At 44.2% G+C, this 19717-nt stretch overlaps 1 protein-coding gene across 7 annotated transcripts in view; it reads left to right on the forward strand.

Moving 5' to 3' along the window:
* The window catches only part of LOC109876227 (acetyl-CoA carboxylase 2-like), a 60052-nt gene extending 41219 nt beyond the window's left edge, over positions 1-18833 (forward strand). For 5 of the 7 annotated variants that reach the window (XM_020468689.2, XM_031818029.1, XM_020468700.2 and 2 more), the window contains 26 exons: positions 1762-1785; positions 2383-2553; positions 2686-2785; positions 3089-3196; positions 3355-3411; positions 5561-5602; positions 5734-5949; positions 6254-6409; positions 9167-9370; positions 9660-9815; positions 9952-10074; positions 10214-10483; positions 10922-11019; positions 11156-11276; positions 11437-11547; positions 12038-12181; positions 12483-12603; positions 12808-12904; positions 13239-13335; positions 15447-15582; positions 15913-16090; positions 16248-16360; positions 16634-16788; positions 17182-17352; positions 17605-17741; positions 17847-18833. In XM_020468689.2, the coding sequence (XP_020324278.1) occupies positions 1762-1785; positions 2383-2553; positions 2686-2785; positions 3089-3196; positions 3355-3411; positions 5561-5602; positions 5734-5949; positions 6254-6409; positions 9167-9370; positions 9660-9815; positions 9952-10074; positions 10214-10483; positions 10922-11019; positions 11156-11276; positions 11437-11547; positions 12038-12181; positions 12483-12603; positions 12808-12904; positions 13239-13335; positions 15447-15582; positions 15913-16090; positions 16248-16360; positions 16634-16788; positions 17182-17352; positions 17605-17741; positions 17847-17973 (3433 nt within the window). In that variant the 3' untranslated portion in view covers positions 17974-18833. Of the gene's footprint in view, positions 1-1761; positions 1786-2382; positions 2554-2685; positions 2786-3088; positions 3197-3354; positions 3412-5560; positions 5603-5733; positions 5950-6253; positions 6410-9166; positions 9371-9659; positions 9816-9951; positions 10075-10213; positions 10484-10921; positions 11020-11155; positions 11277-11436; positions 11548-12037; positions 12182-12482; positions 12604-12807; positions 12905-13238; positions 13336-15446; positions 15583-15912; positions 16091-16247; positions 16361-16633; positions 16789-17181; positions 17353-17604; positions 17742-17846 lie in introns of those variants that run through there. The other 2 variants (XM_020468696.2, XM_031818032.1) reach the window with 2 other exon arrangements.
* The last annotated feature ends 884 nt before the right edge of the window (positions 18834-19717 follow it).

Here is a 19717-nt window from a genome sequence, read left to right on the forward strand (position 1 = left end):
ACAAGGCATCCATAGCTGCCAGGTACAAGGCATCCATAGCTGCCAGGTACAAGGCATCCATAGCTGCCAGGTACAAGGCATCCATAGCTGCCAGGTACAAGGCATCCATAGCTGCCAGGTACAAGGCATCCATAGCTGCCAGGTACAAGGCTTCCATAGCTGCCAGGTACAAGGCTTCCATAGCTGCCAGGTACAAGGCATCCATAGCTGCCAGGTACAAGGCATCCATAGCTGCCAGGTACAAGGCATCCATAGCTGCCAGGTACAAGGCATCCATAGCTGCCAGGTACAAGGCTTCCATAGCTGCCAGGTACAAGGCTTCCATAGCTGCCAGGTACAAGGCTTCCATAGCTGCCAGGTACAAGGCACCCAAAGCTGCCAGGTACAAGGCTTCCATATCTGCCAGGTCTCCCCTTGTGCCAAAAAGTGACCAGTAAGAAGTCTGTGAGTTGAGATGGAAGGAACAGGGTGGGTGCAATTTGCCATAAACTGGGGGATTCGAAAATAGACATAGAAATGACAGTTGGTTTACAACACAAAGTTACAACTCTGCCATTATGATAACTGTGTCAAAAGAAAAGTTGTTTGTAGTTAATTCACTATTCACCACGTAAGGCTTTAATTATGTTAAGCAATGTGAATGGAAATCTATTGTATCTGGTAGATTTTTTTGGGTGGTGTATCTTTGTTAACGAATGAGCCAATCGATGGTTCAGTCCCTCTACTGAGAGCACTAATAAATCCTGTAACCCCTGGTCATGGTACAGTCTGTGTGCTGCTTCCATTTGGGCACAGCAGTACACCCTCTCTGTCCTTCCTCAACCCCCCCCCCACAATTATTTATTTTTTTACCCTTATTTTACTAGGTAAGTTGGCTGAGAACACATTCTCATTTACAGCAACGACCTGGGGAATAGTTACAGGGGAGAGGAGGGGGGTTGAATGAGCCAATTGTAAGCCGGGGATGATTAGGTGACCGTGATGGTATGAGGGCCATAATGGGAATTTAGCCAGGACACCAGGGTTAACACCCCTACTCTTACAGTGTGCCATGAACTCTTTAGTGACCACAGAGAGTCAGGACACCCATTTTACATCCCATCCGAAAGACCCTACACAGGGCAATGTCCCCAATCACTGCCCTGGGGCAGATTTTTTTACACCAGAGGAAGGGTGCACCCTACTGGCCCTCCAACACCACTTCCAGCAGCATCTGGTCTCCCATCCAGGGACCGACCAGGACCAACCCTCCTTAGCTTTGTTGTTTTCCCACCGCCACTTTGGGGCAAATAGTCAGACCGAGGTAAACTATTGGGATTAACTTCTGTTATATCAGATTCCTTTCAAGATGGCAACGCTCCGATTCCACAAACCAGGAAAAGGACTTCAGTCATTGTTATTGTTTAAAACATTTTTTTTTCTTACAGAGTGTTGCAAATTCTATTTCACTGAAAGTCGGGCCTGATTGCAGAGGCTTAACTTTTCTCTCTGCTCTCTTACTTTGTCATAAGTCTGGTTTCATGAATGCAACCTGAAAGATCACAATGGATCTCAATCACACACAGTACAGAAATACAATTACCCATAAGCTGCTTTTAACTTTTTTACTTTAAAATCATTTTTCATGGTGATTATTAATGTGTGCAAAGCTAGAGTATGTCATGAAGTGCTTTGAAACTAATAAGAATGCAAGAGGTAAAGGAAGAGCTTTCAGGTGGATCATCCACTGTGAACATTCACCTGCCAATTGTCTGATTTCAGAGGGAGCAGCCCTACTCTGAACAGGTAGGATACAGCTCCTCCTTCCTCCTGCCACATGGTCTCTGGCTCTGTCTGTGTATGTCTCATAGGAATGCATGGCTTTTCCCTCTCTTTTTAAAACTGTAAACCTCTGCCAATTGACTTTCTAATGTTGTGTATTGTTTGTCTTAACTTTCATAGAGATAATTAGCTTTTGGGAGGCACATTTAATTTGTCTGACCTACAGTATGCATTGTGCCTTTTAAAACCTTGTGTGATTCCTTTGTGACAAAAAGGGGATTCTGTATTCAACCAGAGGCTGATTTTACCCTCATAGGCCACTGTAGTAATCTGCCCCACCATTTCCAATCAAACACAATCAGCCAATCAGTTCATATTATGAAACGTATTATCAAAGAAAAAAAGTGTCTTGTGAACTAAGATATTGCTGTCTGTTATGCTTTGTGGAAAGACAACAGGTACAGTATGCTATTGGCATCATGATGTAAACTTGCTGTCAGTTGATCACCAACACCTACACTCATTTGTGTCGATGGTTGTTCACCATGCCTAGTGCTGAAGAAAAGCAACCCCCAACCTTAACTGAACATTGCTCTCTGTGCCCACCCCAAACCTACCCAGGAGTCACCAGTGTATCCTCCCTCCCCTCAGGGTGGCGATGCCGGTGAACAGGACAGGGCACTTTGAGATGAGGCGGCAGGGTAGCGAGCTCTTCCTAGAAGGGGCACTCTCTCCCCCCTGTCAGCGCATGGGGGCCATGGTGGCCTTCCAATGTTTTGAAGACTTCAAAAGGTGAAATAACACAGAGAACAACTCTTGGGTGTCAGGTTTGCATGGTAGAAATATGTAGGCTGGGTAATATAGGGTAATACTACGCCTTGTCCTGACCTGACCAGTGTGTCCATCCGCTGGTTGTGTGTGCAGGAACTTTGACGAGGTCATCTCCAGCTTTGCTGACCCTCTCCTGGAGAGCCCGCTGTTCTCCGAGGCCTGCCCCAGCCTCTACGAGGAGGACAACTGCAAGGTGACCATGTGATGGGATCGTGTTACACAGTCTTTACAGACCTTTTGACTCTGGTGGTGTTTGCGAGCCACCCCCAAGGGATCCCCTAAATAGACCAAAATATCAGACAGAAAATATATACTGTTTGCCTAATACTAATGATTTGTATGTTTATAATATAAGACATTTATATTATTTTGTTATCATCTATGTTAATTAACTGTACATCTCAGAGTATCTTTAAGAGGATAATTTGGTATATGAGGGGGAAGGCTGAGATTTCTCACTAAGCTGTGATTGATTATTTCCCCTGCACACCTGCAGAACATGAGGGAGAACCCCATCCATATCATCAATGTGTCCATCAAGTCGGCAGACACAGAGAATGACGATGCCTTGGTCACAGCCTTCACTGCCTTTGCCCAGTCTAAGGTCAGCAGCACTGTTCATCCCCCCCAAACTCTCTCAGTAACATTATGGATTTCTCTCATAGGGGGGAATCTTAAAGGGGTTCACCCCTTCACTATTATCCCAGTGTCCTATGATTTCTGCACTGGGATTATACTTGATATGATGATTTCTTATTCCAGAAAGTTTTACTCTTTGAGCACGGCATCCGAAGGATCACGTTTTTAGTCGCACAGAGGGTAAGATGCTTCTACAAGAACATTTGAAATATCCTCGTACGATCATCCTGATCTCCCAAGCTTCCATTCTGTTGCACGGAATCCATGTAGCGAAACAGAATATAAGCTTGGAGATCAGAATGGTCATACGAGGCTACATTTGAAATTCCCTTTGTTGTTGTTGAATAAAATGGTGAGTTTTACTCCGTCATCTCTTACTATTAATAAGTGTGGCTTGCAATTCAAACTTTAAAACAAGCAGACTGGTCTTGAATAGTGTGATTTTATACAATTTCCTATACTAACCATACTAACGTATTGGACTTCATCTCCTCTCACACTATTTCTTCAACATTCTAAAGCTTCCATTGTGACATCATGACTTCCAACATTCCATTCGCTGTGAATGCAACTTTTGACACAAATCAGCTCCTTTGACCACTTCCTCAACAAGTTAGACGAAAGGTTAGAGGGTATGACATCTTGGTCTACTTCCCTGCTATTCAAGTCTGAAATCGTAACAAAAATATCTGCTACCAATCACAAGCTGATTGTCGGAGTTTAGAGTGACAAAAAGTAGCTATGTAATGTCAGCAAATAGCTCTCTTATGTCCCCTAATTGAGCATCTTAAATAGAGCCGTTACTATGAATACCAATGCATTTTAATGGAAAAAAAGAGCCATAGACTAGAATGGTAAAATAAATTCTAGACCTATGTCCTCTTTCACCGTCTAAGCTATCAACTCCAAACCAACGTCGAGATGTTCAGACTGACTGTACTTGAATTGCTTGCCAAAAGATTTTTGATAATATACAAGTATGTACCTTGGATGGTGCCTCCATTGATCATGTTCCTGCATACAAATATCTGGGCATCTGGATAGACAATATGCTGTCTCTTAAAAAGCATGTTGATGAGTTATTTAAGAAGCTGGGAATACAAATGGGTTTCTTCTATAGAAATAGTTTGCTTCTCGCTAAACAGTAGAAAGCAGATCATTCAATCAACGTCGCCATAGGCTATAATATTTTTTTGGGGGAACTCAGTCAGGGGTCTCAACTGTTGAAAGTTAGAATAATAGAATACACAAGTTGCAATTTCAGAAATGTGGTTGTGTATCAGCAGTCACTCATTTAGCCCATGTCAGATATTCGTTTTTTTTTATTGTTAAGTTAGTCTAGCGGCCAGCTATCTAAACTTGTAGTAAACCTGGTCAAATTACCGACCAGGTTGGAGCCCATTGATCATCCGTTATCATATTAAGAACTGCTAACATTTGACACCACCCTATGGCAAAATGTGTAGAATTGCAGGAAATGTGCTGTATAACTGCTCATTTTGTCTCCACCCCATGGCAAAATTAGTAGAATTGCATGAAGTCAGTTATAAAATTGCAAAAACGTGTAATATTGGGATGCAAACTCAAAATGTAATACATTTCAACTGTATATCTGACATGGTACAGGTGTCTTCTTTTTTTAAGACCATAACCATGTGTGTGAAGTGTATACTTTTGTTTCAAAGTAGATTTGTTTAAGACTACCAAGAGACACTCTGTGTGATTTAGCCCACTGCTGTAAAAGGTTTTAAAGCCATTAGATGCAGTTAGACATAGCGCTCTTCGTTTTATTACAAGGCGACATGTTCTGTTCACTGCATTCTTTACTGTTGGACAGTCACATAGGTTGAGTCATTGCTCTCTTTTTATTTCTAAAGCTATTTTACAAAAACTCCTACCGTACCTAACATCATTAATAACCTTCAGACGTATGAGTTAACATTCCCGGTCTCAGGTATGGCTAACTCTGGTAATCTCTTCGGTCTCCTCGGAATAAATCAGCTTTTAGTTCCTTACAATCTACACATTTCCCCAACTGTATTTTGTGAATTGTGTGCATGTTGGTATCAATGGGACTGCCTGCTAAAATAAAGGTTACAAAAATTGTTCAGTCACTTATGATTAATGTACAATTAACTTAACATGAACTTACATTAAACTATGGCTAATAAAAGCAGGGTCATATATAAAGATTTTTGCAATGGAAAATTAAAAGAATCCTTTCTTATTCGACAATAATAGTCTCCCTGTTTCTGACCCTTTTCTTCTGTTTGGTGCCCTAATGAATACAACCAAGATTGATAACATTTTTCTCTCTGATTTTTACCAGAGGGAATTTCCCAAGTTCTTCACTTTCAGAGCCAGAGACGGGGTAAAAAAACAACAACATATTTACACAAAATAGTTCTCACAGTAACTGGACATTTGTTATACATGAACAACTTTAAAACACTAGTAAACTATCTCTCTCTCAACACCCCCCACTTCCTCACTCTCTCCCAGTTCCAGGAGGACCGTATCTACAGGAACCTGGAGCCTGCTCTGGCCTTCCAGCTGGAGCTGAACCGCATGCGTAACTTTGACCTGACAGCCGTGCCCTGTGCCAACCACAAGATGCACCTGTACCTGGGCGCCGCCCGTGTGCAGGAGGGTGCCGAGGTCACCGATTACCGCTTCTTCATCCGAGCCATCATCCGCCATTCTGACCTCATCACAAAGGTACAGGGGAGTTGAGTCAACGCCACACAAAGTTAAAGGGATACTTCGGGATTGAGGCCCTTTATCTACTTCCCCAGAGTCAGATGAACTCATGGATACCATTTTTATCTCTGTGGCCAGTATGATTGTAAATAAGATTTTTTTTCTTAACTGACTTGCCTAGTTAAATAAAGGTTAAATGAAATACAAATCTCTTTAAAAATACATGTATTGTTTTTGTTCTCTTATATTTAAGATAAATAGTTTGTCTTGCTAAGAATAATGTTTTTATTTCATAGCTCTTGCACCTCTCTCTCTCCTCCAGGAAGCATCCTTTGAGTACCTGCAGAATGAGGGCGAGCGTCTTCTCCTGGAGGCCATGGATGAGCTGGAGGTAGCCTTCAGCAACAATAATGTGCGTACTGACTGCAACCACATCTTCCTCAACTTTGTCCCCACCGTCATCATGGATCCCTCTAAGGTCAGTGTGCCTCCTATCTGCGCTGCCGGCTCCTCCATAACGTGCTTAGCTAAGTGATTGACGACAATACTTTTCGTAATATTCCATCTTTAAAGGGGCTATGCAAAACTTTTACCTCTGGGGGTGCTCCAGGGCCAAAACAGGTCCTTTAAATGAACACACATATTACCCAGAAATGACCTTATCGGACAGAAAAGAGCTCACCTCTCCAGGCCTATGAGCAAAAACATACAACTAAGGATTGTGTGGTTTCATGAATTAAGAAGCGAATGATCTTACATGATGGTGGCCTTAGTTAAAGTGGTAAATCATCTTAGAGCCAACACAGATGCCAAACAGCTCTCTGTCCTTGTACTCTTGGATTTAAGTGCTGCTTTTTCGAGGTGGGTTGGCCTCTTTGGTCTAGTTCTACATTGGTTTAGGACCTACACCATATATACAAAAGTATGTGGACACCCCCATTCAAATGAGTGGAAATCAGCTATTTCAGCCACACCTGTTGCTGACATGTGTATAACATCGAGCACACAGCCATGCAATCTCCATAGATAAACATTGGTATTAGAATGGCCTTACTGAAGAGCCCAGTGACTTTCAACGTGGCACCGTCATAGGCAGCATAAGTTAGTTCGTCAAATTTCTGCCCTTTAGAGCTTCCCCGGTCAACTGTAAGTGCTGTTATTGTGAAGTGGAAACATCTAGGAGCAACAATGGCTCAGTTGCAAAGTGGTAGGCCACAAAATCTCACAGAACGGGACCACTGAGTGCTGTAAAAATCGTCTGTCCTCGTTGCAACACTCACTACCGAGTTCCAAACTGCCTCTGGAAGCAATTTCAGCACAATAACTGTTTGTTGGGAGCTTCATGAAATGGGTTTCCATGGCTGAGCAGCCACACACAAGCCTAAGATCACCATGCACAATGCCAAGCGTGAGCTGGAGTAGTGTAAAGCTCTCCGCCATTGGACTGGAGCAGTGGAAATGCGTTCTCTGGAGTGATGAATCACGCTTCACCAGCTGTCAGTTCGACGGACGAATCTGGGTTTGGCCGATGCCCGGAAAACTCTACCTACCCCAATGCATTGTGCCAACTGTAAAGTTTGGTGAAGAAGGAATAATGAATGGTCTGGGGCTGTTTTTCATGGTTCGGGCATCGCCCCTTAGTTACAGTGAAGGGAAATCGCAACGTTAAAGCATACAATGACATTCTAGACGATTCTGTGCTTCCAACTTTGTGGCAACAGTTTGTGGAAGACCATTTCCTGTTTCAATATGAAAATGCCCCTGTGCACAAAGCGAGGTCCAAACATAAATGGTTTGTTGAGATCGGTGTGGATGAACTTGACTGGCCTGCACAGAGCCCTGACCTCAACCCCTTTGTAGACCTTTGGGATGAATTGGAACGCAGACTGTGAGCCAAGCGTAATCGCCCGACCTCACTAATGCTCTTGTGGCTGAATGGAAGCAATTCCCTGCAGCATTGTTCCAACATAAAGTGCAAAGCCTTCCCTGAAGAGTGGAGGCTGTTATAGCAGCAAAGGGGGGACCAACTCCATATTAATGCCCATGATTTTGGATTGAGATGTTTGACGAACAGCTGTCCACATACTTCTGATCATATAGTGTATTTAGGGCAAGAGTTTTTTTTCTCACCCTTTTGGAGTTTCACATGGTCGATTTTTGCATACTGTTCAGTTTATATATGTTACCCCTTGGCAGCGTAATCAGAAAGCACAGGATTGATTTTAACTGCTACGCAGATGATACACAACTTTACATTTCTGTGCCACCAGAGGATTTTAGCTCCACAGTTAAATTAATAGACTGTATTAATGATTTAAATACTTGGATGGCTCACAACTTCCTCCAGCAAAATCAAGACAAGACTGATGTACTTATTATTGGAGCCAAAGCACAGAGGGAATCTGGCTGCATGTTTTAATTCACAGGCAATAAAGATCAAACACCAGGTCCAAAAACCTAGGTGTCGTTTTGGATTCTGAACTCAATTTCGAATCACACATTAGGAATGTGACAAATAGCTTTTTACCACCTGAGGAACATTGCCATGGTGCGGCCGTTTCTATCTCAGGCTGATAGACTCATCCATGCTTTTACTACTGTAATGCTCTCCTGTCTGGTCTTCTCAAGAAAGCCGTTGTTCAACTGCAAAACATACAGACTGCTGCAGCAGACGGAGAGCACACATTACACCGCTTTTAAAGTCTCTGCTCTGGCTGCCTGTGAGTTTTAGAATACATTTTAAGATTCTTCTGTTGGTTTTTAAATCAATCGAGAATTGTGCATCCCAATACATATTAGACATGATTTTAAGTTATGTTCCCAGTAGGTCCCTCAGGTCCTCTGGCACTGGCCTTTTAACTATCCCAAAGCCCAGGACCAAGAGGCATGGAGAGGCAGCCATTAGTTATTATGCCACCAGCCTCTGGAATAACCTGCCAGAGAACCTGATGGGAGCCAAAACTGTGGAAATATCTAAAAGAGATCTTGAAACACCTTTTTAGCTTTATTTTTCCTCAGGGTGCTTTATAGTCTTTCATTTTTTTATTGTTATGCTTTTTTTTCTATCCTCTTATGTTTGTTGTGTAGTAAATATTTCAGTTTTCCTGTATAGTTTTTTTCCTGTGAAGCGCATTGCATTCATGTCTGAAATGTCCTATATAAATAAAGCTTGTATATGAACTATACTGTATGTGTTGCCTCTCTGTGTCCTCTCTCTCCCCCTTCCCCCTTTTAGATTGAGGAGTCAGTGCACTCCATGGTGATGCGTTACGGTAGTAGGCTGTGGAAGCTCCGGGTGCTCCAGGCCGAGTTGAAGATCAACATTCGGCTGACGCCCACCGGAACCGCCATCCCCATCCACCTGTTCCTCACCAATGAGTCAGGCTACAACCTGGACATCAGCCTATATAAGGAAGTCACAGACCCCTCAACAGGACAGGTAGGTCAGATCAGGAAGAGCACTATAAACCGGATCAGCTCACTTGCTTACCGGTGCTACAGGAAATTGCCACTCACATTCAGTGGGCACAGATTGGTACAGACTGCACAGTCAGAGAAATGGTGTTGAATAAGCAGTGCAGGACTAAAGATTCTACAAGTAATAAAGGTTTCATAGGGCATTCATGAAGACTAGATGCTTCACAAATCATTGATAAGAACTTTCTTTTTAAGTTTCTCTATCAATTCAAAGCTATGAGTTGCTGCTGACCTCCGTCTCCGATCTCTAGATCATGTTCCAGTCATACGAGGACAAGCAGGGCCCTCTGCACGGCATGCTTATCAACCATCCCTATGTCACCAAGGACCTGCTGCAGTACAAGCGCTTCCAGGCTCAGACCCTGGGCACCACCTACGTCTACGACTTCCCTGAAATGTTCCGACAGGTGGGGTCTCTCTCTCTCTCTCTCTCACTCTCACTCTCACTCTCACTCTCTCTCACTGTAAAAGTGTTTTACCCTTGATCCTTCCTCTGTTTAAGCTGTGTGGACTGTATTTCTTTTTAACCCATGTGTCTCATAGGCCCTCTTTAAGCTGTGGGGTCCGGGTGACAGTTATCCTAAAGATGTGCTGATGTGCACTGAGCTGGTGCTGGACCCGCAGGACCGACTGGTGCAGATGAACCGCCTGCCTGGAGACAACCAGGTAGAACACGTCATGCTCAAGTGGATTGGAAGGAACTGAAGCAAAGATAAGCAGGACGCTATTTATTTTAAATCCCCTATGTTGTCCCAAAACCACATGGCAATCGCATATACCCTTCTTCACTCTCTCTCCCTCCCAGGTGGGAATGGTAGCCTTCCGGATGCGAATGAAGACGCCTGAGTATCCCGAGAGCCGCGACATCATCGTCATCTGCAACGACATCACCTATATGATTGGCTCGTTCGGGCCCCAGGAAGACCTGCTGTTCCTGCGGGCGTCTGAGCTGGCCCGGGACGAGGGCATTCCACGTATCTACATCTCAGCCAACAGCGGGGCGCGTATTGGCCTGGCCGAGGAGATACGACACATGTTCCAGGTGGCCTGGATCGACCCCCAAGACCCTTACAAGGTGGCTTACCACCAGGCACTACTTACCAGTAGACTCTATGCCAGACCATTTAACTATTGACGCACTCAACTCAATAGTCATTCTAAAAAGGTCTTTGGGTGCAGGGTTGAAACATGTAAGGGCATAACCATGCTGGTAAAGGGGGGGGGGGGAAACACACTCGCTGGAAATACTCATTCAAAATGTTAATAATCTGTTGCAGTAGAGATTATGGCAATCAAACATGTTCCTTTTCTGACTTAACGGTATTCCTTCCCTCCACATGTGCTGGTGGCATGGTCTACTATGTTGGACAAACAGAATTGTGATCAGAACAGTGGTGGGTGGGGCATAATGTAATCACTATCAGCCTCTACACAGTCATGCCCTGTCTCTTTCACTGTGTGAGCCCTCTTCCTTTGGACTGATGACTGTTTGTTTTATTGTGTCCACCTGTAGGGTTTCAAGTATCTGTACCTGACGCCCCAGGACTACACCCGCATCAGCTCCACCAACTCTGTCCACTGCCACCATGTGGAGGAGGGAGGGGAGTCCAGGTAGGACACACCCCCTTCACCTGGGGCTAGTCACCCCTTTATCAAATAGCACAGCTTACACACACATTTTGTTATCCCAGAGATTCGCTGACTCACTCTCCTCTCACTCTCTCCCATCCCATTGACTGGGCTCCAGGTATGTTATCACTGATATCATAGGGACCGAGGAGGGACTGGGGGTGGAGAACCTGAGGGGATCAGGCACCATCGCCGGGGAGACATCCCAGGCCTACGATGAGATCATCACCATCAGCATGGTCAGGAGGAGACGTCACATCACCACAACAGACACACGCGCACGCAAACCGCGCACGCGCACACACACATCTCTTCGTCTGGGGTTAGATATCCCAGGTGGTTAGACCTACCATGCCTCATAGCTTATGTTAAAGCCATGTTATGTCCTGGTTACTGCAGGTGACGTGCCGTGCCATTGGGATCGGGGCCTATCTGGTGCGTCTGGGGCAGAGGGTCATCCAGGTGGAGAACTCCCACATCATCCTGACTGGGGCTGGAGCCCTCAACAAGGTATGCCTCTGTCCTGTCTGTTTGGATTCATCATGCTTTTGACACCTTGTAAGACTTTTCCAAGAAGTGAACACAGGTCCACTATTAGGATAACATAATGGTAATTTGAGACCATATCAGCAGTGGACTGAAAAGGAATATATCAAAATATGTTTTTTAGCTAAAATACCCCTTTAAGAAGAATCGTATTTCATAAATAGTGAAACTATTACTTGAAAAAACTATTTTAAATAACCATTAATGCCTTCTGCTTTTCAACCACTTAGACGGCAGGTAGCCTAGTGGTTAGATTGTTGGACCAGTAGCCCCACTGTTCCCCGGGCCGCAAAGAAGTGGATGTTGATATTGGCAGCCCCCCGCACCTCTCTGATTAAGTTGAATGCATTCAGTTGTACAACTGACTAGGTATCTGCCTTTCCCTGTTGCGCAGTGGAATGTAATCCACTGGATATGTGGTGTTTCGTTGACAGTGGAGCTGTTTTCATTGCAGGTCCTGGGCCGAGAGGTGTACACCTCCAACAACCAGCTGGGAGGCGTCCAGATCATGCACAACAATGGCGTGACACACAGCACGGTGCCTGACGACTTCGAGGGCGTTTTCACCATCCTGCAGTGGCTCTCCTTTATGCCAAAGGTACATTCGAAGAAGAGAAAGAACATCGTAGCCTGGTCCCAGATCTGAGTCTATATTCATAAAGCTTTTCCGAGTAGTAGTGCTGATCTAGTATCAGGTCCCCCCTGTTCATATAATCGTATTCATTATGATCTAACAGGCAAAACTAATCCTAGATCAGCAGTTATACTCTGAGACGCCAAGTTGGCAAGACCGCACAAATAGATGTGGGACCAGGCAAAATATGTCCGGTAAGAGGTCGAACTCAGCCGACCAACCCCCAGATAGAAGATCTCAGAACATTGTTCTACTCTGGTTTCAGAACAAGCACTCTCCAGTGCCGGTGATCCCACCCAAGGACCCAGTAGAGAGGGAGATCGAGTTCACCCCCACCAAGGCTCCCTATGACCCCCGCTGGCTACTGGCTGGGAGGCCCCACCCCAGTAAGACACACTCTGCAGAATACATAACCCTCTTAACTCTGCCCAGATTCTATTTCCTCATGGATATATCACTATCATTTTGATTCCACGGTGTAGTGTATTGTATTTTGAATCGAACCAAAACTATTTAAAGTGCATTAAAGAAATGCAATACACTTTACATATTAATGTGGATGACTAAATCAACTCTGTTTGTGTGTTTAGTTCTGAAAGGAGCCTGGCAGAGTGGATTCTGTGACCATGGCTCCTTCATGGAGGTACTGGGATCCTGGGCCCAGACAGTAGTGGTAGGCAGAGCCAGGTACGCACATACGCACAATAGCAACTTGTAATCCTAGAATTCTGTGATAGAAATGCTTACAGAAGACATACGAGTAAAACTTAACGTCTGCAGGCACAATGCATTATGATGAAATTCTAATGCATTTGAATCCTTACTAAATACCAGCCATTTTGAGTCAGTAGAAAACGTTTGCTACATAGAGAGAGACATTTGAAGTGTTATAATATGACATTATAAAGGTCCATACATGTTGACAACATGTAAAGCATCATACCTACAGGATATGGAACCCCTGAGATGTTAGTGCTCGGAACGTAAATTAACAACTAACTTGTAACAAAAAACATCACAGGTTAGGAGGGATTCCTATTGGTGTCATCGCAGTGGAAACACGCACCGTTGAGGTGGCTATCCCGGCCGATCCAGCCAACTTGGACTCTGAGGCCAGAGTGAGTGGCTTAGTGTCCACATTGTATACTGAGTGTACAGAACATTAGGAACACCTGCTCTTTCCATGACATAGACCGACCAGGTGAAAGCTATCATTCCTTATAGATGTCACTTGTTAAATCCACTTCAATCAGTGTGTAGATGAAGGGGAGAAGACAGGTTAAAGAAGGATTTTTAAGCCTTGAGATAATTGAGACATGGATTGTGTGTGTGTGAAATTCAGAGGGTGAATGGGCAAGACAAAAGATTTAAGTGTCTTTGAACGGGGTATGGTAGTAGGTGCCAGGCTCACCGGTTTGAGTGTGTCAAGAACTGCACCGCTGCTGGGTTTTTAATGCTCAACCGTTTCCAATGTGTATCAAGAAGGGTCCACCACTCAAAGGACACCCTGCCAACATGACACAACTGTGGGAAGCATTGGCGTCAATGTGGGTCAGCATCCCTGTGTAATGCTTTCTACACATTGTAGTCCATACCCAGAATAATTGAGGCTGTTCTGAATGCAAAAGGGGGTGCAACTCAATGTTAGGAAGGTGTTCAAGTTTTAATGTCACATGCACAAGTACAGTGAAATGCCTTTCTTGCAAACTCAAAATGGAACAATGGAATAAACAATAATAATGTATTACTAGAAAAAAAACACGAGAAATAAGAATAGGAAATATGTTATATACAATAAAGTAATTAAGTAAGCACACTATATAAAGGAAATATTTTAAAAAGTCAGTTCCAATACCATATTTACATGTGCAGGGATACTGGAGTGATGGAGGTAGATATGTATAGGGGTAAGGTGACAGGGATACTGGAGTGATGGAGGTAGATATGTATAGAGGTAAGGTGACGGATACTAGAGTGATGGAGGTAGATATGTATAGAGGTAAGGTGACAGGCATACTGGAGTGATGAAGGTAGATATGTATAGAGGTAAGGTGACGGATACTGGAGTGATGAAGGTAGATATGTATAGAGGTAAGGTGACAGGGAGTGATGAAGGTAGATATGTATAGAGGTAAGGTGACAGGGATACTGGAGTGATGAAGGTAGATATGTATAGAGGTATGGTGACGGATACTGGAGTGATGGAGGTAGATATGTATAGAGGTAAGGTGACAGGGATACTGGAGTGATGAAGGTAGATATGTATAGAGGTAAGGTGACGGATACTGGAGTGATGGAGGTAGATATGTATAGAGGTAAGGTGACGGATACTGGAGTGATGAAGGTAGATATGTATAGAGGTAAGGTGACAGGGATACTGGAGTGATGAAGGTAGATATGTATAGAGGTAAGGTGACAGGGATACTGGAGTGATGAAGGTAGATATGTATAGAGGTAAGGTGACAGGGATACTGGAGTGATGAAGGTAGATATGTATAGAGGTAAGGTGACGGATACTGGAGTGATGAAGGTAGATATGTATAGAGGTAAGGTGACAGGGATACTGGAGTGATGAAGGTAGATATGTATAGAGGTAAGGTGACGGATACTGGAGTGATGAAGGTAGATATGTATAGGGGAAAGGGGACTAGGCAACAGGATAGAAGATAAACAGAGTAGCAGCAGCTTGTATGTGAGTGGGTGTCCGAGTGTTTAGAGGCTATGTGAGTGTGCACAGAGACAGTGCAAAGATTGAATTAAAAGATCAATAAAGATACATTTTTATCAGTCATATTGCTTGGGGATAGAAGCTGTTCAAGAGCCTGTTGGTGTCAGACTTGGTGTCAGACATGGTAGACCGGTACCGCTTTTCATGCGGCAGCAGAGAAAATTGTCTATGGCTTGGGTGGTTGGAGTCTTTGACGATTTTCCGGGCCTTCTTTTCAAACCGCCTGATATAGAGGTCCTGGATGGCAGGGAGCTCAGCCTCAGTGATGTACTGTCCGCACAACCCTCTGTTTTGTACACCTAGTGTATGTTGTGTCCTTTAATGATTACGTAATGGACCTGCTTGTGTCATATGCCAAGGGGACCTGTTTGTAAGCCGTCATTAATAAAGTTTTGATGCCTTCGATCATTTAGAAAATAAATACATGATCTGACAAGGTAACACAGACTGAAATGACAGCTACACCAGAGTGTAATATCCCTCTCTGTGCGTTCCTCTCAGCTGGTGCAACAGGCTGGCCAGGTGTGGTTCCCAGACTCAGCCTTTAAGACAGCCCAGGCCATCCGTGACTTCAACCGCGAGCGGCTGCCTCTGATGGTGTTCGCCAACTGGAGAGGCTTTTCCGGGGGAATGAAAGGTACAGACTGGCAGACCTGGGTTCAAATACAACATAAAATCATTTCAAATACTGTATCTGTGCCTGATTGAGCTTGCCTGTTTTAAGGGAACCAATAGAAACGTCTAGAAAAGTGCAAAGAATGCCCATCTGGCAGATTAAAGCTCAAAATATTTAAAACATTTCAAATAGTATTTGAACCCAGGTCTGGTACTGACTGGAACAATAACTGCCACTAAAACACCCCAGCATTTAAAGAATAAAATAAAACCATAACTGCGCGTCCGTTTCTCTCAGCATTTATAGAATAAAATAAAACCACAAGTGCAAGTTCGTTTCTCTCTCTCTTAGACATGTACGACCAGGTGCTGAAGTTCGGTGCCTACATCGTGGATGGCCTGCGGGAGTTTCGCCAGCCCGTGTTGATCTACATCCCGCCGCACGCCGAGCTGAGAGGGGGATCCTGGGTAGTGATCGACCCCACCATCAACCCTCTGTGCATGGAGCTCTACGCAGACAAGGAGAGCAGGTGGGCCTTTTTACATTTACACAGGAGAGAAGCTTCCCTTCATTGTGAATGAGTTCCTCTCTTACTCTCTCTCTTTCTCTCTCTCTTCATCTTTACCCTCCCCTTATCTTCCCTCTCCCCTCTCTGTCTGTCTCTGTCTCTCACTCTCCCTGTCCAGGGGTGGTGTGCTCGAGGCAGAGGGCACTGTTGAGATTAAGTATCGCAGGAAAGACCTGTTGAAGACCATGCTCCGAATCGACTCAGTCTACGCCGTTCTGGCTGAAAAGCTTGGTAAACTCTTACAACAGTACCTGTTGTTTCACCCATATCTACAATAGGGATTATGTTTTTTTTCCATTAGCATTATAACAATTGTTGAAGTTTTGGCATATTTAGAGTAAAAGGAGTATGTCAACTATTAAAAAAAACAACTGGGTCATTAGGCACCAAACAAAAATAATCAGACTGAAGCAGGATAAGACTACCTGGATTTGTCCAATAAGAAACAAACATTTTCTGCTTTCCATTGGAGACACTGGCTGATAAATCCTCTTGACTGACCAGGTACACCCGAGCTGACGGACAAACAGCGGCGGGACCTGGAGGCCAAGCTGAGTGCCAGAGAGGAGTTCCTACTGCCCATTTACCACCAGGTGGCAGTGCAGTTTGTGGACCTCCACGACACTCCTGGTAGGATGCAGGAGAAGGGCGCCATCACGGTAAGAATCAACTTTCCTCTCTGTATTTTCAACAACACTTTCTGTGTTTTGATAGTCAATCAAACAAGAGAAGGTCCCAGAGCCAACACTGCAAAGCAAAATAAAGTTGAAGGAAATTACAAGTGGAGCACATGGGCTGGCAGGAGATGCATGTGTCGTGGCCAGTCCTATTCTCTGTACCTGCAATGGGACAGGGGCATTAGTGTCCCTCCCTCTCACTCTATTGTCTGTATAACCCAGGGGTGGTCTGTGTAACCCGGGGGTGGTCTGTGTAACCCGGGGGTGGTCTGTGTAACCCGGGGGTGGTCTGTGTAACCCGGGGGTGGTCTGTGTAACCCGGGGGTGGTCTGTGTAACCCGGGGGTGGTCTGTGTAACCCGGGGGTCACATGCAGGACATCCTGGACTGGAAGAACGTGCGAAGCTTCTTCTACTGGCGTCTGCGGCGCCTCCTGCTGGAGGCCGTGGTGAAGTGTGAGGTCCTGCAGGCCAACCCAGAGCTGAGTGACGGACACATCCAGTCCATGCTGCGCCGCTGGTTTGTGGAGACTGAGGGAACAGTCCAGGTATGGACGTCACACTTTAATGTCTCCGTTCATGTCATACAAGTGGTGTTATGCTATTATAGTGTAGTAGCCCTGTCTGAAACATGTAGCCCTGTCTGAAACATGTCCTAATTGTCACCCTCTGACCATAAGGAGTTATTTTTGGTCCAATGTTTAAGATGTTGGGTTACTGCGTGGGAAACACAATCTATTTCACTACAATCCATTGTGTGGAGAAGTGTTTTAGAGTGAGATTCTGTGCCTCATTTCCAGGCGTACCTTTGGGACCACAACAAAGCGGTGGTGGAGTGGCTGGAGAAACATTTGACCAAAGAGGACGGCACACGATCAGCCATCAGAGAGAACATCAAGTACCTGAAGAGGGACCACGCCTTAAAACACATCCGCAGGTACACACACACACACGCGTGCGCGTGCATGCACTTGAATGTACTGTGTGTATATGCTGGGAACTACCAGTAATCCTATTGTGTATACTGTGTTTGTTATTCTAGCCTAGTGCAGGCCAATCCTGAGTTGACCATGGACTGCATCATCCACATGAGCCAGACCATCACTCCGTCCCAGAGGGCCAAGATTTCCCACATGCTGGCCACGATGGACGGCACGGCCCCCAGTTAAACTCCAGGTCTGAGCTGAGCTGCCTGACGCCTTACACAAGACATCTATGTAGTTGTCCCATACGAGAGAGACTAGAGAAGTAGACGTGTGGACCCTAGGGCCAGCATCTTCTCCAGTGCATCCTACTTTCTGTTGTAATCAGGTGAGCCAATAAAGCTAAGACTAAAGCTTGTCTTATTCTCAGGGTTAGGGCTAGTTAGTGCTACTCACACACTGTAACCAGGCACAGCAGAGATTCACCCTGCCACTGCACATGTACTACATGCTGTGATTGGACATGTTTAGGATGTTCCAAGCAGGCCTGGGTTCAAATACTATCTCAGATCATTTCAAATACTGTATTTGAGCTTGCCTGTTCCAATGGAACCAATAGAAAATGATCAAAGGTACAAACCACACCCACCTGACATTACAGGCAGGCAAAAAAATGGTCTGGTTCCATGTAGCGGTTGACATTGCTGTGATCAGAGGGAACCGCCACTACTCACTGGCATTTCAAATGCACATTATCAATAGGATGGGAAAACCCATATATTAAAAAAATGTAACATTCATTGAATGGATTGAACCATGGGCCTTTTTGTCAGTATTCTAATAAAGATTCTCATTGCTATCCTTTGAATGTATGGCATACTGTACGAAGGGGAATGTTCTTTTTTCTTTCCCTAATTAAACCAAAGGTTAGTTTTTAGGTCAGTGTCGTCTTTAAAAGCCTAACTGTGTGCAATTTGAAAGTCCGGTCAAAGCTTTATTTGTACTTAATGTTACCACCCGGTGTTTATTCTTGTACCCTTGAATTTCTTTCTTTTATTATTGGTGTTTGACTGAATTAGAAATACACCTGTGTTTTTCCTGAGTCATTTCATTTGTATTTTCATCCAAATTGGTGACAGATTTTCATGCTAATATTCTAAAATTAGCATAAAAACAATGTGCATTTTCCATCAAATTGACTTGGTGCGGATAAAAGGCTGTGCGTGACGAGGTATGCACAAAAAATGACTTTTGCTGTTAAATTCCCATTTACCAAATTGAAATTTAAAAAACATGTTAAATGGGTTTCCGTCGGATTTTCAACTTTACTGATGGTTTTAACACATATTTTTTATATATATAGCGAATGTGCTCATTCAGGTCGAATCATTTGCATGCTAGCCAACAACTCGCAGATATACAGTGCAGGTAGGATAGCCTACATGATGAGATTATCATGGACAAAAGAGTGAGATCATTTTGATTTGTCAAACGGCAGCCAAGCTTTGATCATCATGTCACCAGAATAAGACCCTCAATATTTATTGGAAAGGAGCATCAAGCTCATCACCGTGCACTTTCACCACCCTGTGAAGTTCATCATTTATTTCATCTGTAGCCTAATTAACTACATGCTTTCCCAACGAGTCTAGTGGGAGGACCACACAACATGTCATCGCATGACTCCAAGTTTACTTTGATAAGATGGTTATTAGAGCAATATTTTCGCATAAAGGCATTTTCACCGCAATTTCTCACATAATACATTTTACAGACACAAAAATAACCCACCTTATAATAACCCACCTGATAGTAACCCCGTATTTTGTTTTGTCGACATTTGTGAAGTTTACCTACAAATTTGCATCAGGCCTGTTGTCACCTTTCTTATCCAACATGTACTTTACTCTCATAAAAAGGTTGGATGGAAACCTGGTTATTGATGGTGTATACATGGTGTGTAGTCTGGCTGAACAATCTAAATGCCACT

The sequence above is a fragment of the Oncorhynchus kisutch genome, linkage group LG3, assembly GCF_002021735.2.
Source record: "Oncorhynchus kisutch isolate 150728-3 linkage group LG3, Okis_V2, whole genome shotgun sequence".
NCBI classification, from domain to species: domain Eukaryota; kingdom Metazoa; phylum Chordata; class Actinopteri; order Salmoniformes; family Salmonidae; genus Oncorhynchus; species Oncorhynchus kisutch.